At 34.7% G+C, this 18,995-nt stretch overlaps 1 protein-coding gene across 2 annotated transcripts in view; it reads left to right on the top strand.

Moving 5' to 3' along the window:
• The first annotated feature begins 784 nt into the window (after positions 1–784).
• The window catches only part of LOC145255735 (selenoprotein N-like), a 369,827-nt gene continuing 351,616 nt past the window's right edge, over positions 785–18,995 (top strand). Inside the window, exon 1 of one of the 2 annotated variants that reach the window (XM_080114352.1) lies at positions 785–1,406. In XM_080114352.1, coding sequence (XP_079970478.1) covers positions 1,188–1,406 — 219 coding nt within the window. In that variant the 5' untranslated portion in view covers positions 785–1,187. The remainder of the gene's footprint in view (positions 1,407–18,995) is intronic. The other variant, XM_080114354.1, reaches the window with a different exon arrangement.

Consider the following 18,995-nt stretch of genomic DNA (forward strand, 5'->3'; position numbering starts at 1 on the left):
GGGCAGCCTTCTGAACAGATGCCAGGAAGCGATGGTCGACCCTATCGAAAGCTTTAGGCTATTCCAAATTGATCAACACAGCTTCCATGTTGTCTTTTATCTCTCCCTCTAATATTGTACGGATCACATGCAAGTTGTTTTGAATTGATCTCTCCTTCACTGCATAGTTCAGCTCTGGTTCAGTTAATTCGCCGATACTAAACTTTGATTTTGGCCAGAAGCCTTTTCCTTTTGGTATTTATTTGCTTCCCCACGAAAGCAAAATGTGACACAAGGTCATTTTAAGGTCAAAAGAGGCACTCTGGTAGGGACCAAAAATAATAATAATTGTCTCAGTATAGAGGGTTTCCTCTCCATTGATCAAGGACAAATTAAAATAAGTGTAACATCAGAACAGATACTACACTTTGATCTTGTTATATATAATTTATGCCAGTAAAAATTTACAGTTTAAGGTTGAAAAACAATAAAAAGAAAAAATCACAAATAAGAAACTTAGGCATGAAACCCTACAAGCAATTAGAGGGATGCATGGTCTTTCTATTGTCTATACAACTTGTGAAATTACTCTTGACTGGCAACATTTACCACAATACCGCATTTGCTCTGTGGAATTAAACCTACTCAATAAATGAATTCCCCATCGTTTTTGTAAAAAATATGTACATGGGTATGCACTGTGCATATACAAAATAAGAAAAATTTTAATAAGCTTGTGAAATGTACTCGTGGATCTTTCCGGAAATGTTTTGGTGTGTCAGAGTGATTTCCCCTTTCTATTTTTAAATTTCAACCTAACGTAAACATCGCTTGAACGTCTGGCAATAATTCCACGCCTTCAGAAAAGCTGACTTGGCTTGATAAGATTTTAATTCACACACTTCATTGTTTGCATCGTCACGTGCATTACAAGTGTTAAAAGGTTTCGTTGTTTGTTACTATTCTGATTGTGATATTTTTTCCGTTGTTTTTTTTTTTCTAAAAGTTTTCCTAACAATAATAAATCAACCGTGTTTCTATACAGAAATACAGTTGATTTATTTTATTTTATTTTATTTTTATTGATGTAATTTTCATTTAATATGAAAGTTGGAGGAGATCTGTCGATCCGATAAAAAAAATAAAAATAAAAAATATCAAAGAATAGTGGCGCCGCGGATGCCTTTTGCTAAGCCGACAACAACAAAATGAGGAAAACTCTCTTCCTTGGTTCGCTCCTCTCAATCTTATCTGCTTCCTGGTGGCACTGGTCAGAGTTGAGGACGAGAGAAATCTTAAAAAAAGAATTTATATCTGCAGTTGGGCAAAATGGACTCAATTTATTTTCCCAATATGACATTGATGAAGATGGTTATTTATCAATGTTGGAATTCGAACCGGTTATCCACCGATTGCTGAATATTAAGGTAAGTCAATGTTAGAAAACACATTTTATCGAATAAGGTTGAAATATATATATTCTCCATTGTTATTCGCTTATTTTTTTTTTTAATTCGCTTATTATTACATAACCCCCCCCCCCCAAAAAAAAAACAGCGACTGCGTTTTAAACTCTGTTTTTGGGCGTCTCTTAATTTTAATCAATAATCTCGTTTCATATTATTTAGATTCATCGGACTACTGTTCTCATCTTGAGTGTGATTTTCACAACGTTTCAATTGATGTCACCGATCTTCTTCAGGTGTATCTTGTCGAACTCGGGAAGGTTTCTGTCGAACTCGGAAATTTGGACGGAATTTCGAGCAGAACCGTTTTTCACGGGGGTAGCGTGCTCTTGTTCCGTCAACCATGACTGGATAGAGGTCCAAAGTGTCGCAATTGTATTTTTTAGTCGCCCACACTGAAGATTGAACCTTCAACCTTCAGGAGAATATCACTTTTTACATTTGATTTTTTTTTTCCAAGTACGCTAACCAACCACTGGTTAGCCTAACCATAACTCTTAGAAGGTCGGAGGTTACATCGACTGAAACGTGAAAATCACACTCAACATGAGAACAGTAGTCCGATGAATTCAAATAATACGAATAACCAATCCTCGTCTCAAAAATTCAGAAACGCCAATCTCGTTTCAACTTTAAATTTAAAATTGCAGTCCGCGCAATGTCAGAAATCGTCAGTAAAAAATTCGTGGTACACATTGGAATATTTAGACTTACTGTCTTTCGAAGCTTGTAAATGTAATTCAAACCCTATTTTTTTTTTAATTAAAAGAGCAAAGACCAAATTAAAAAAAAAAATAACAGGTTTAATAGCAAATTATGCAATATTTGTTTTTTTTTTTTTTAAATCGGTTTTCTTTAAAAAAGATTTAAAGAAAGTAAACAAAATTTTACTTCCTTCGATTATAAAAAATATAAATTCCAAAAAATCACTTACCTATAAAAACTACTATTCGATGAGTAGTTCAATTGTTCATTGTTAAGAATTTATCCATATTTATATTTATATTCCATGTCCTTTTTAAATAAAATAATTTTTTAAACAAGGATTTAAAAAAAACGCGAACTCACATTTTTTCTTAACTGTTCAAATAAAGAGAGACAAGTCTGATTTTATTCACCTTTATATTCCGGTGCCTTAAAGGGACATAATTTATGTTTTTTTAATGCGGGTTGTAAACCAAAATTAGTATTTTTGGTCCTCCGTAGTTAAAACACACACACACACACACACACACACACACACATTCACTTATAAGTTTTTCCCCTAAAGCAAAAAATCCAGTTGACCGATTTTTTTTTTAATTCTCTTAATGAATTACACGAGTTTTTAATTGATATATTTTAATACTTCTTTATCGACTGAATTTTGTTTTTTAAATATCTAAAAAAAAAAAACATTGAATGAAATAGAAAAAATTGCCGTCAGTGTCCGGTATTTACTTGACAATATAAGCATAACATAAGCTTTCATTAAAAAAAAAAAAAAAAATCAACGTGGTTTAAAAAAAAAAAAGGTTTTACACTTTGGACTTTACAGGTAAATTTCCAAAAAGATACTTTTTTTTTTTTGTTTTAAATTAGAATATTTTATTTATTGATCTTTTATCTTCAATTTGTGATATATAAAACTTTGGCGAGTAAATTAATTATTAAAATTTTAATAGACATTTCAAAATGGAGGGGGTGAATTAAAAAAAAAGACGTTTGTCTAAAATATTATATTCGGTTTATTGGAAAGAGCATAAAATTTCACATTGACCCTGAAAATATCGAAAAAATTGAACCAATAGAAAATTTTTTATAGATTTTTAAATTTAAAAATTGAAAAATATTTAACTCGTAAAATTCAATTGGTTTCATTATGTAAAAAAAAAAATGGCTGCATGAAGGCGAAGGCACTTTGTAAACATTGTTTTTTAAAAAATAAAAAATAATATTTCTATTATTTTTTAAACAACTTTAATTGTTTATTTTCTTTATGGAAAATAAACAACCAACCCACTTTAAAAAGAGAAATTACGAGTTTTTTATATTTTATTTGCAGTTTTCTGTTAGGAGTGTTAAAACGTCCCCCAAATTTCTGATACACCTCAGTACTTGTTTAGTTTAATCGAGACATTAAAAAAATGAAAATATTGGAAAAAGCAAGATATTTAAAAACTGAAAATATTGAAAACAATGAAGACATTAACAAATGAAAATATTGAAAAAGAGCAAGACATTAAAAAAATTAAAATATTGAAAAAATGAAGACATTAACGAATGAAAATATTTAAAAAAATTATATTGTACATACTCGTTATGGAATTAAGTTTTCATACAAAAAAAAATAGCTTAATTTGATCAAATAGTTTTTTTTTTTTTCACAGAGGAAAATATAATTTTAATGAGATCGATTGTGTTGCGTCCATCTAGCCTATTTCATGGACGTGCCTTTAAATGAAAAAGGGATTAAAAAAGACATAGAAACTCTGTAAAATAAGCGAACCCCCCCTCCTAAAATATTTATCTGGGTATTTTTAATTCATTGAAACTACCCATGTTTCAAAATAATCTCGGCAAATTTTGACAAATTTTAAGTCGTGATTGGAGTTATCTTCCCTGGCGCCCCCTCCTTGTCTGCGAAATACGCAAGATGTACACGACAGGACCGATCTGACTATCATTTGATTTTCCTCTATAAAAAACAAAATCTACTTGATCAAATTAAGTGTTTTTTTTTATATGAAAACTTTCGTTCGTACAATATAATATTTTTCAATATTTTTATTTTTCAATGTCTTGACTAAACTAAACAAATATTCATATTTTACTGTTATGATCTTGATAAAAAAGTTTCTAATAAAAATAAATGGTGCTGTTGTATATGTCGTCACTGATCTGAGGGAGATAACTCTATTTTACTAAGACATTAGCATACAATGAGCACCCACTTTTTGGCCACTTTAGCTCCCTACTTCGTAATTAGTTCTGTTAAATAAAAATGACAACTCCTCTGCAATTAGTGTTACATTTTCCTTTGTTGGTGTTAATATATTTTGTAATGTTGAAACTTAGTTACATTAAATAAAGTAGTTGAAAAACAATTTTTTTCTTACAATTAATCAGTGATTTTCCAAGGCATTTTTGATATTAATCAAAAGTGGCTTTTCCAGGACATTCATCATTAAGCCATCAGTTTCTTTTTTGTTATTAATGTTTTTGTAATGTTAAATGTTTTGCGTTCGCTTTAGTGTCCCAAATTCTCATATGAAAAAATAAATTTAAAAAGTTTTAAATGAAAATATGTCTACAGAATCTAAAATTTAAATAATCTAAAAGAGTCGTCTGTGTATTAGTGTGTGTGTTTGTATGTCTGCTTTGTTGTCCGCATCCGACCGGGTCAGAACCGGTATCATCTAAAAGGGCGATGCTCCGGATGCATAATATATGAAAATTAGAGAAAAAGATACATCCTGTGGTGGTCAATTGGACCACTTTTCTAGAGAGGGTCCGTATTTCGCATGTCTTTATTCACAAGTCACACATGTTCATTAAAGTAAAGCTATGTTTAAAACACTTATTTTGCAACGTTATGATGTTATAAGCACTTCTGGCCATAAGTTTTTGCCTTCTTCCACATTTCACGTTAAACCTGAACGCTGTGGCTCATTTTTTTTTTTATTTGGTCTCACGTGCACTCGCTGCTATCTTGATTGAAAGAAAAGTTGTTTTTATTTTTTTAAATTGTTTTTTGGCAGTGAGGATTCCAGCGCACGAACAATAAAAAGTGCTCAATATGTCACATACTTCTTTTTTGGGGTGATTACATTTTCATTTTTTATCCGTTTTTAATAATCGATATTTATATATGTGTGTGTGTGTGTGTTTTGCCTACAAAATCCCTCCCTTATTCATGAGTACAAATATGCTTAAAATAATCAGCCGAAACTGAGTAAAATATATTGTATTGCGAGGAGGGTGAGGATTGTAAATAAAACAAACAAAAAACAAAAACAAAAACTGTGCACATATCAAATTTTAAGGTTGAAAATCTGAATTTTGAGTGTATTTAATTTTTCATCTTTTGTGTTTTGAAGTGTGAAATTCATTGAATATGTTAATAATAATTATTATCTATAAGATTAGCAAAAAAAAAAAATTATATTTCATTTTTTTTTTACAAAAAACACTTAAATCTTTCAAAAATAAATTAATATTTTTCAATATTGCTAATATACCATTAAATAGAAAATGCTTTGAAGAATCGATACCAGAAAAGAAAAAAATTGATAAATAACTGCACATTTTGCTAAAAATACAATAATTTCTTTTGGTAATTTCTTGTTACTTGAGCTATAGTCGACTATACATGCTAAAATAATTATTCTTTATTTACAAACAGTTATTACCTCCTCCTTTTCCAAAACTAGGAATAATGTTTTGTGAAGCCTTCTGTAGTTTCTTAAAAAAAAGGAACGTTAAATTTTGGATTTTTGAAACGATTTTGTAATTTCCATTTGTCTCTAGTTTTTGTATATACCATTTATTTTATGTTCAAAGTGAAGTTGACATAGCTCCCAGAAGGCTGCTTTTCCCATGCGATTGTGTTTGTTTTTATATTTGTCTAGGACATGGGTTTTCTATTTTAACCTTGATATAGTTCATTATGATTGCGTTGTTCTGTGCAGTTGTCAATAGTGATTCTGTATTTTAAATGCTACCACTGGGCAATGCCGGTTAATGGGTCCTGCTAGTTGGAAATAGAATATATAGAATATATTATATGGATTTAAATAAGCGATGCTAAAACATGGGAAATGTATACACGATCCAAAAATAGTTGAAGAAATAAGCAGCAGAAGGAACAACTATAAATATTTTTCCTTTTTCTTTTACCATGTGTCTAACATTGAATGAAATTTCCATTTTCCATGCTTTTTTTTTTTTTTTTTTTCAAGAACTTCCTATTTGTGGAAAATATTATCACGAGACTACTTCCATGCCAAAACAACATTATCATCAAATCCAATATCACCAAATAGACTGTCTTTATTAGTAATCAGATTTTATTAATTTCATTCATTATTTTCAATCCTTTTGCAATATTCACAATTTTTTTTGAAAAAGACAAAACTAGGACATTAAGAGTACATGGCATCATCATAATTGATGCTGGTTTAATAGCATTAAAGTGGGATAATGTTGGATTATAGATTACTAAAGCTACATTTAATAAAAAAGAAGGTTGATTTTTATCAATAAATTAGAAGACCCAGCTGGTATTGCTCAGCAATGAATGTGGATCTATCTGTACTTCTGCTTCTAGCCCTGAATCCCATATTGCCACTTTTATTGTTTGTTCAATTACTATAATTTTCAATCATAATTTCAATTTTCATATAATATATAAATTCAATTTTCATATAATACTGTTGCTTTTCCTCATCTAGAACTATAAACACAAATGCCATATAAAATTCCAATATGGTCATGTTTCCTACCAATAACTGTTGCATGTTCCTGGAGATTATTCAGTCAGTTTCATACAATTTTACATTTTCCTTTATTTCTGATCTACCTCACTCTCACAAAACAGTCATATTTAGAAGTAGTTGATGTAACTTTTACCCATTATACAAAAATCTACTTCCCCTCTACTATCAAACAATGGGAATTCTTTATATTTTTCGCCTCAGCCTATGAATGTTTCATTTTCTTAATCTGTTATATAACAAAATATGATTTCTCTTTGTAAAATCATTCTGCTTTCTCCACCTCAGAAATACATTTTTAGGATGATTTGATAGGTTGATTCTATTTGGAGTATTCCTTGAATATGATTACTAAACAAATATGAGATTTCTATTTACTCTATTAAGTAAAACAAATTTAGATGCTAAAAGAAATCACTACTATCAGGTTGACAAGAAACTTCTTGCAGTTTTTAACTTTTAAATTCAGGTAAACATATCTCAGCTCAAGCAAAAATTTATTGATTGAAATAAACACCATCAGAATCAACATAGTTTTGCCAAAGCAAAACAAGTGTATTTATGCCATTAACATAAAAATCTTATGTTTTCATGGTAAAGAAGTCACTGAAACCGTTTTTGAAGCATTTCTCAGAAAGTTGTCGAGATGCTTGAAAAAGTGGTAATTGGTAGGTTAGAGGTCTGGAGAGTATGGCGGATGAAACAGTTTCATAGCCCAATTCATTCAACTTCTGCAGGGTTGGTTTAGCAATGTGCAGTCAGGCATTGCTGTGGAGGAGAATTGAGCCTTTTCTGTTTACTAATGCTGGATGTTTTTGTCAAAGTTTCTGATGCATTTTATCCATTTGTTGACAGTATTTCACTGCCATAATGGTTTTGCCTGCATCAAAAAAAACTAATAGATGAGACTAGTTTCAGACCATCAAACAATCAGCAAACCTTCTATTAGTGCAACTCAGGCTTTGGGAAGTGTTGTGGAACTTTGTTAGTGTCTAACCACTGAGCTGAGCATCATCGGTTGTCGTAAAGAATCCACTTCTCATTGCAAGTAACAACCTGGTTGAGAAACGGATCATTCTTGTGTAAAAGAAGGGAATATGACATCTCATAATTGCATTTCTTTTGGTTGTCATTCAATTCGTGAGGCACCCATTTATCAAGTTTTTTTGTTTTTCTAATCTCTCAAGTGGTTGGAAATCATTGTATATGTTAAAACTAATTCAGAAAGCAAATTCTTGAACAGTTTGTGCATGGATGGGCTTTGACTAAGGCTCTTAATGGATCATTGTCAATATCTGATGGTTGATATCTACACTCATCATCTTCAAGACTCTCATCGCCACTGTGATCCTGTGAAGTGATCCCTCACAAGGAATCTCAGTGTGTCAGTTGATTTGGTTGGTCTTAATTTCATGATCGGGTTGATATGCCGCTGCTTTGTTGATCTGTCATGCTGGAAGGGAATCAATCTCATGCACACAAAAGAAAGACAAACTCAATTCTCTATTCTACGGGTTAAATTCACAATAAAATATACAATATATATAGTTATATACAATTGTTCGTAGTTTAATGTTGATCCTGACAGACTCCGCTGAGTCCTAAATAGATTAATTTCTCTCTCAGTATAGCGGTGGAATGATGCTAGAAGAGAGGGGCTGGTGACTCTTTGATTGTGCTTGATTCTCTCCAAGCCTCAGCTCGATTCTTCAACTCAATCTGCCTTCTCGACGCTGTGAACCTATTCATATAGTGAGGTGAGGGGGTGTGCTGGGGCCGCTTTCTAGACCAATCGCATTTAAGTTATGTCACCCCTAGGGGAGGCCCCATCTTCCTTGATTGCACCTGCGATTATGCCAGTTCTCTCATGCCCCGAAAGGTCAAGCCTGTGACCTCCTTGGTTGGGTAACTGCACTCAAAGGCTAAACAACCCTGAGTTGTCGGCATCAAAAACAAAATTCTGTTTTCATTACGTCTCTCAAAGTGACATTAAGTTGTCACTTCATAAAACAATGAAATTTATTAATCCAATCTTCTCTCAGCAGGGTCGGTTTCCATCGCCCGGACATACAAACGATACTTAAGGAATAAAACAAATCATATCTGCCTGGCATTCTACAGTGTTTCGGGAATCTCAGGCTTCCCCCGTGGGGAGCCCAATCACTCCCTGGGACGGTCACATCACAGCCACCAAAAAATTTCTTAAACCACCATTGTGCTCTGTGTTCGGTAGTGGTTCCTGGGCCAAACACTTCGTTGATATCACAAGCTGTTTCAGCAGCTTTTTCGGCCTAGCTTGAATTGAAATTAGAAAATTATGTGAATTTGCTTTTTTTTTCATTTTGTATTCAACGCTATGAAAAAAGCACATAATTGTTTTAAAACGATTGTAATTTAAACGATTAGATAGTGATAGATGCTCTTTAAAATAATATATAAAGTAAAGGTATCATAACGAAAACTTGGTTGAAATCAAAATCAAAAATTCCGCAAGAACTGTTCTCAACCTAATAATAAAAAAAACATAAACCCAAAATAAAAGAGCAGAACTAAATTGCAGCCTCCTTATATAAACATAGGAACACCAAAAACATTCCGAACATGCACTCATTACTTGTAATAAAAAACAAATAATTCTATTACGTCCTTGACCACTAATCATTAACAATATATGATAAATAAATACAAGGTTAGATGAAATACAGAGAAAAAATATATATGTGTATGAATATACATATAAATAAACAAATAAATAGATTAAATAAATTAATATATAGAAAAGAAATAAATAAATAAAAATGTAATCTATATAAATAAAACAGTAGATGTATGTGTGTAAGTATCTAAGAGGTAAACTCTTAAACTACTAGTCACATAACACTGAAATTCTCAAGAAATAATATTCATGCACCAAGTTTAATACTAATACTGCTAAGCTTAATACAGAAAACATCAGGCTGGAACGCTAGATGTTTTGATTTCAATTCTAGCTGATGGCACCAATTTGTTTTTTTCATGTTTTTGTATTAATAAAAAAAAATGAAATAATACAAATTTTACTTGCGGTTTTGAATTTGTAAATACAAAGCAAAACCTCTGTCTGTCTGTCTGTCTGTCTGTCTGTCTGTCTCTCTCTCTCTCTCTCTCTCTATATATATATATATATATATATATATATATATATATTATTATTATTATTATTATTATTATTATTATTTTTCTTTATCGGTTAGACAAACAACTAATACTTTCAAATCAAAAATTCTAACGCTTCTGGATGCATGCATTTTTCTTTATTTATATAAAAATAAGCATTCCAGACATTAATTAAAATATACGAAAACATACCTATATATCTTTTTATTATTATACTTTGACTGATTAGATAAACAATTATTAATTTCAAAGAAATATTCAGTGTTTTGGCAGTGTATGCACCGTGTTACATTTCATATAGGATTTCAAAGTTAAATTAAATTTATATAGTATCTTTCTTTTTTATTAAATTGCTAGGTGAAAGCGCAGAACAGTTAAAAAGCCTCCCTCCCCATGTTAAGAATGGCTTTCTAAGTAACGTTAATCTTTCAGCATAACTCATACGCTGCACAAGTACCAAAAGTTCTAACGTTTTGAATGCGTGCGTTTTATTTTTTCAGACTTTACATTACATTTACAAAAATATACCTATATATATATATATATATATATATATATATATATATATATTTTTTATATTCATTTATCGTTCGCGCGCAAATAAAAAAATGTTTATTCATTTCAATTTCCCCATGCATTTTGCACAAAAATAAGTTCTTCCAGTAACGACATAATTTCAAATATGCCCACACACTTTTCTCACAGAAATAAAAGAAAAATGGACATATTTCTGGTGGATGTAGTTGAAGACAGTACCACGTGAGTGTAGCAAAATGTAGTAGGCAAAATTCAGGAACAAAGATAGTTTTGCCCTGCACCGCCCACCTCTAGAAGAGAGGGATTTCTTGGCTGTAATGACTGTAGAGAAAGAAGAATGGGATAGAAAAAAAGGCAGAAGAAAACTCGTCTTGGAACTCTCTTCTGCTTGGCCTGAAACACAATAAGACGTATCTGAGGTAAGCTCTTTATTTCCCCCCATTTCGGTTATTGCCAATTCCGTTACAGTGACACAAGCGACCAATGAGAAAATTTAGAAGATTGTCTTTTTAACGCTTTTCCAAAAACCAAATACCAGGAGCAGCAATCGTGTTGGAGCTAGTTCAAAAAGTCTTTAAACATAACAAACATTCTTTCTCCCCTTTTTCCCCTTTCTTCTCTTCTCGCTCTGACGTGACATGTGAATATGCCTCTCATTTTCCTGTCATCGTCATTTTCAAAGCTGTCGAAACCATAATTACACATGCCATGCGGGCACTCAAAAATCACACACACACGCCCATTCCGTACATTTTCTATAAGAATTAATAACAGTGGACTACTTTCATCTAACATGTACAGTCGCACACACACACTCACGTGCAAATAACAAACCATTATTCATTTCGATTTTCCCCGCGCATTTTGAAAAAAAACATATTCTGTCAGCAACGGCTCAATTTTAAATACACCCACACACTTTTCTCAAAACAACAAAAGTAAAAATAAAATGATTGGTGGACGTAGTTGAAAGCAAATCATGTGACACAACCAGCCAATGAAAAAATTAAGAAATAATCTTCTTTATGGATTTCCAAAAGCGAAAATATCAGCAGGAGCAGTCCCTTTCTGGAGCTGGCCAAAAATGTATAAAATAGCCGTCTACGGAAGCATTTCAACTTTCTCTGCCTCTTAGCTCACTTCGAGACACCACAAGAGCATGTTTCTCACGACCTTGACGCAGTACACATCACATGTATATGCCATGCAGACACAAAAAACAACTTATGCACACACGCATTAATCTCGCACATCTTCTAAAGTTAATAATGATAAAATCACTCACTTCTTGAATTTCTTTCCTTATGGGACTTTTTATGCAAGGCGACATAGACATAAGATACGTGAAGAGCCAGGAAAACACTGTAGCAGATGCCTTATCCAGAGATCATGATCACTTCTCTAAATTGCTAAGCATGGAATTGATAGCACCAGAACAGGAATCAGACACAACGATTAAAGATGTTCAGGAAAACACATCCTTACAACTCAAAAAAATGCTCGTACCCTTCAGTGCAGCGATTGTTTATTGCGACACGGCAAAGATACAACCATGACCGTACATACCACCTAGCCTTTAGCACACCCGATGCTAGATTTACCAACATCCACATCGATTTGGTAGGACCATTACCCACTTCAAAGGGACACACCCACATCCTGACTATCGTTGATAGATTCAGCAGATGGCCTACCGCCATAGCCGTTAAGGATACTTCAGCTTCAACTATAGCCAGAGCCATACTTCAGAACTGGATAGCCATTTTCGGAGTACCTACAGTCATCACGACAGACAGAGGTTCGCAGTTCCAATCGACACTCTTTGCGGAATTCAATCAATTACTGGGAAGAACCACATCAACTACGGCATATCATCCGTCCTCGAATGGCTTGGTTGAACGCTTTCACAGGCAGTTAAAAACCTCCCTGGTAATGAGTCTGAACAGTACAGACTGGGCAGACAGTATACCTTTGATACTATTAATGATACGGAACTCTGTAAAAGAAGACTTACAAAGCACACCGGCAGTGGTAGTTTTCCGTTCCACTTTGACTCTACCGAGTCAATATTTTGATCAACACACAGAGATCTCACCTACAACCACATTCGTAACAGAGGAGTTGAAAGACAAAATGTCTCGTCTAAACTTCACACCCACCAGGAGGACAGACAGACAATCCTATATTCCAAAAGATCTGCACACCACCAAACATGTCTTTGTCAGGAACGACTCGGTGAAAAAGCCATTTTGTCCGAATTATTTGGGTCCATACCCAGTTCTGGACAGGCAGGATAAATATTTCACTGTTGAAACAGTGAAATATTTATCCTGCCTGTCGGAAAAACAGAAAAAGAGAATATTTATCCTGCCTGTCGGAAAAAAAAAACGGAAAAAGAGACACTATCGCGTTGGACCGACTTAAACCGGCATACATTGACAAACATTTTCAAGACATCTTCCCACCAAAGCAACAGAACCCACTGTTGTACAGAACGCCGACGCGACAACAAAAACGAAACTGGCAGCAAAGTACACTGGCCGGTGCGTTTTAAGGAATACGTTGCATATTGAAAAAAAAAAGTTTTATATTTTTTTTTCAATCTGGGGGGAGTATTTGTACAGTCATACACACACACACACACTCACGCGCAAATAACAAACCATTATTCATTTCGATTTTCCCCGCGCATTTTGAAAAAAACATATTCTGTCAGCAACGGCTCAATTTTAAATATGCCCACACACTTTTCTCAAAACAACAAAAGTAAAAATAAAATGATTGGTGGACGTAGTTGAAAGCAGATCACGTGACACAACCAGCCAATGAAAAAATTAAGAAATAATCTTTTTTATGGATTTCCAAAAGCAAAAATATCAGCAGGAGCAGTCTCTTTCTGGAGCCGACCAAAAATGTATAAAATAGCCGTCCACGGAAGCATTTCAGCTTCCTCTCCCTCTCAACTCACTTCGAGACACCACGAGAGCATGTTTCTCTTGTTTACGACCTCGACATCGCCAACCTTGTACACATCACACACATACACCATGCGGAAACAAAAAAAAAACCGACTCATGCGCACACGCATTCATCTCGCACATCTTCTAAAGTTAATAACGATAAAATCACTCACTTCTTGAATTTCTTTCCTTATGGGACTTTTTAGGCAAGGCGGACTGCGCCAGATACACAAACTTTAAATTCCTTTTTTTAATTACTTTCATGCTGGACATTTAACATTTCTAACTATAATAACGTCGAAGGACTCTCACCTGTTGGACCTTTTGTGATCACCTTACTGTTGTTGTTTAAAAAATAAATGCTGAAATAAATCAGGAGGTGTTGTTTGTTTCATTCCTTTTTTTTATTATTTGTTTGGGGTGAGGCACTTTAATCTCATTTAAATTTCTGACCCTCACTACAAACATGATCTTTTAATCTTGATAACTCTTACCGATCGGACCTTTGCTTGTTCATCTTATTATTTTTCTTGAAAAATAAATGCGGTGCATTTTAAATCAGAAGGAGGTGTCATTTTGTTTTATTCCTTTTTTATTATTATTTTGTTTGGGGCAGAGAAATTAAATTTCACTTAAACTTCTTTTCCCCTACAACATAAACAAATATTAATAACCAACAAAAAGTACAAATTTTTCCAAATCCATGCGTTTTTATGACTTCTGATAGAGTTTTCTTACACAGGATATTATGAAACACAAAATACATGTTTATTGTCGGATTTTAGGCGTTTCTGCAACTCAACGGCTAAACCTGAACTCGACATAGAAGGAAAAAACAATGAAACTCTTAACTTGTGTGGAGAATCCTTCTCGGCTTTTCTCGGCTAGCTGGAGTTACAACGTATTGCCTCATTGCTTACAACGACAAATTGTCTTTGTAATAGTAACTGTGAAACGTGTAACTTGACTAAACAAAAAAGTCCAACTAACCCATCAACGATAGGGGTGTTTTATAACCCACAAGTTGATGCTATGCAAAGTTCAGTCCGATCCACATGGTGGACAACAAGCTACTACTACTACTATAAAATCAGTCGACCAAGCACTTTTTTAAACCTTTTGCTTGAACGACTGCCTCCCAGAATTCCACTGCCTCCCCTCTCCACATCGAGTTCCGGTCAGTAATAATTACTACACATTCCCATATCAAAAAAAGAAAAACGAAAAAAAGAAAAATGTCTTTTACAGGATGTGAGATAGGGAAAAGAGAAGGGAATTCATCTTTTAGTTACAGTTTTTAAGGTCTTGCCTGAGACCTTCACCTGAAATTTCTGGTTCTTTTTAGACCCCTAACAAACTGGGTCTACCCCGACTCCTTGGTCTGCAAGTTGGACAATACCATTGTTCTTCTTGGGGTGCATCTACCAGGCCCACACAACCAAAGTGGAACCAGTCATTACACTGATCACAAGCCACCAGTGGTCTGAAATCTTCTGGTTTATCACATGCAGGGCAAATCCAGATTCTAACACTCTCATCAGGTCGGGACGATATATTTTGATCTGGCACATTCTCTGGTTCATGAAGAATTTCATTATCCACATTTTCAGAAAGAGAATTAATCTCCAGAGGAAATAAATGGTTGATTGAATGGGTTAATGTAGCTCCATTTCCTTTTCTCACTCTTGCGAACCAACCCATCCTTTCCTTCAATCAACTCCAGGACTTCACCTATAGACCAAAATGGTCTAGTTTTAAGAGGGTCCTTTATTAACACTATGTCACCCTTTTTGATGGCATTATCAAAGGAAGGGTCAGATAACTCAAGAGTTCTTTCTCTCAGGCTCAACAGGTAATCTTCGTGCCACATCTTTCTAAACTTTTCTAAACTTTCTTCACGAAGACGGAGCGTTCTCTTTAACTCGATCCTGCTAAGTGGCTCTGTTAGTCCCAGTTCTTCATTGTCCAATCTTATCATTAAACCTTGACCCACATTTGAATTCATGAGAGAGTTGGGAGTTAGGCAATCCATTTTATTAGAGCTTTTATAAGTCAGAGGACGACTATTAATGGCACGCTGGATATCTGATAACATGGTTAATAAACCAAAATAGTCAACCTTTCCCCTTCCTATAGTTTTGTAGAGACAGGATTTAACTGTCTTGATTGTCTTTTCCCAAGTACCTCCATACCAAGCTGAATAAAGTGGAATGGTACAATGCTTAAGGTGATAAGAACCAAACTTCTCCTTGAACTCATCAGTGATCAATCCTTGATGAATTATTTTGGCTGCAGAAATGAAAGTCCTTGCATTGTCAGAGTAGAGGTGAGAGGGGATTCCATTCGCATTTGTGAAACGAACAAAGGCCTGCAAGAATGAAGATACACTCATATCTGGGACTAGTTCTATGTGAACCGCTCTGATAGCCATACACGTGAAGATGAGGATATACATTTTATAGTCCTTCACTTCTCCCTTAACCCAGATGTGACTGGTGTAATCCACACCGGTATGGAGATATGGTCTTACCAAATTTACTCTAGAGCTAAGAAGGTCTGTTGCATTCGGTGTCGAGAAGGCAATGGCATTGTATCTTTTGCACTTGGCACAAGTGCTCACAATTTTTTTAACAGCCTGTCTGGCTTGTGGTATCCAATATCCTTTTAACCTTATTTCATTTAAGGTTGTTGCCAAACCCAAATGTTGGTTTCTCTGATGAGTATCCTTTATGATCAAATCGGTTAAATGGTGTCTTTTTCCTAAAAGAATTGGATTTTGCACCTCATAGGAATGCCATTCCGAGCCACCTATCCTTCCTCTTGAACGAATGATATTGGAGGGATCCAGGAATAGGTTTAAGTTTTTCACTAATTTTGGTGGACTCTTACCTTCAGGATCCAACAAAAAATCCAACTCTGCGGCAAAAGATTCCCCTTGCATCAACTTTATCAAACAGATTTTTGCCAGAAGGTGATTGTCCTCACTTCTCTTCAACGTTTTGTTGACAAACTTAAAAACCAAAGTCATTACATTAACTAATCTGTTGAAGTTGGAAAATCTTTCTACAGAAACTATAGGGGAACTTTCGTTGTGTCTCGTAAACAAATTCATTGCAGGATGAATGCATTCCTTTTGTTCTTCCGAGAGACAACCTAACTCGAGCTTGTTCCACCGAATTTCTTCCTGCTTTATCCATGCAGGGCCTTCATACCAATAGGAAAGGTGTTCCTGAAATTTTTTAAAGGAAAGTCCTCTTGTGATGTAGTCGGCTGGGTTCTCCTTAGTTGGCACGTATTGCAAACTCAACTCCAACTTCATCTCTGACCTGATTGTTGCCGACATTTGCATTATATCTTGCAGCCTGTTGCGCGCAAAGATGTTTTTTGTGGTTATCGACTTTGATAGTATCCAAGCCAATACCACTTGAGCGTCCGTTAGAACATATACTTTTTCTATCAGGGAGTTCTTCAAGGCTTCTTTTATAAAGGGAAAACATTTCAATGCTAGAAACACTGACAAAAGCTCCAAAGTGGGTAGAGATTTACCTTTTAAGGGTGCTACTTTTGCTTTAGCAAACACCAGTGCAGACTGTCCATCTTGTACAGCATATGCTGAAAAGCCGTATGCACTTTTGGAGGTATCACAAAATAGGAATAATTTTAGGGGCTTATTGTCGTCTAGGACTCTCCTTGGAAATGATACAGAGCCCAATTCTGTTAAGTCCTTTGCCAGAGCTTTCCAGGTTTTTTTGACTCTTCTGAAACTTCATCATCATTCCAATCCAACTTTTGCCTCCAAAGTTCTCCTATCAGCATTCTGCTCCTTACTGTCACTGGAAGATATAGGGACAAGGGATCAAATATTTTGGAAGCTTCAGACAGCATTTTCCTTTTTGTTGATGTGGTTACATCGCATTGGTGCGAACAGACCTTCATAGTATCATGTTGAGGGTTGTACAAATACCCTAAAACTTTCTCCACCCCAGAATCAAAACCTGACAGAGTTCCATCTGCCGCCATTTTTCTTGTAACACTGCACTGTTCGAGTTACAGGATTGTATCTCAAAGTTACCCTCTTGCAGTCGTTCCTTCACCGCTGAGTATAACGTAGATAGAGTATCTACATCATTTCCTGTTTTCACCAAATTGTCCATATAAAAGTTTGACCTGAGTACTTGGGAACATTCATCTGCAGGAAATTTTTCTGCATGATATTTTAAGACATAATTTAATATAAATGGACTTGCATTGAAACCAAATAAGATGGTAGAGTATCTTTAACAATGCAAGTTGTCGCCTTTTTTCAAGAAGAAACAAAACCAATTGCGGTCCTTTTCTAGCTCTAGACGAATCATAAGGAATGCTTTCCTTATGTCGGCCAATAATACATATTTGTTGGCCCTAAAGCGAATCAACAGTTCTAACATGTCTCCCATTAGGTTGACTCCTGGATAGGCTGCCTCATTCAAAGATGTAGCATTTGCTCCCTTGTAGGAACAATTGAACACAGGTCTCACCTTCGTGGTCGTCTGATCAGCCAGTTTTAGTACCGGTCTGTGCGGAATCCATATGTACTTTTGAAAGTCTTCTGGAGTCACTGTTATTTCCTCTATAATCCCTTCATTTTCCTGTTGTCTAAAGACGTCTACGTATTGGTCATAGAGGCCTTTCTTCTCCAGGTCTTTAACTACTCTTTCCAGTATTCTAAGAGCAGCATTGTGGTTAGAAGGCACAGACTTCACTTTGTCTTCATACCATGGCAGCTGTACATGGTATCGGCCATCTTTGTAGGATATAGTGTTCCTAAACTTTTGTACCATCTCTTCATCCACGGTGGAGAATTCCTCTGTGATAGGTAACCCTAGTGACTCCATGCTAAACATGTTTTCTAGTCCTCTCTGGACGTTTCCTTCTTCAAACCAAGCTTTTAACAGGTCTGGGTATTTCTCCTCTGGATTCAGCACAAAATTAATTTTGTACTCTGAAAGTGGAGGTGTTTTGTCCAACAAGGAGATATAATTAAATTTTGCCCCTCTCTTTACTTTGTGTCTTGGTTTTAACTGATTCTCATACATGAAGCAACGGCTGTTACCAAAGGGTACAAGTCCTCTCGGTGTGGAAAAAGCGGCTCCATACATGCAGGGGACGATTTTAAATGGTTCTATGAATTGAATGGCGTCAACTCCCAACAGCCCCTCAATTTTAATATAACTGTCCCGGGAATTGTACTTAGTTGCTAACTGATGTTGTTTCAGGTTTTTAATTATCTGCGGAAGCTCCAGTAACTCATGCGAAGACTCAAATTACTGGACAGAATTTGAAGAGTGTGAACTTTCTCAGGGATAAGTCTTAACTCCACTGTGGCCTCTTTAAAAGGTCTTGTCTCTGAGCCCAAAAAGGTTTTCACTTCCAACCTACTTTCT

Source organism: Euprymna scolopes, chromosome 31 (assembly GCF_053919585.1).
Source record: "Euprymna scolopes isolate OS-2025 chromosome 31, ASM5391958v1, whole genome shotgun sequence".
Taxonomy (NCBI): domain Eukaryota; kingdom Metazoa; phylum Mollusca; class Cephalopoda; order Sepiida; family Sepiolidae; genus Euprymna; species Euprymna scolopes.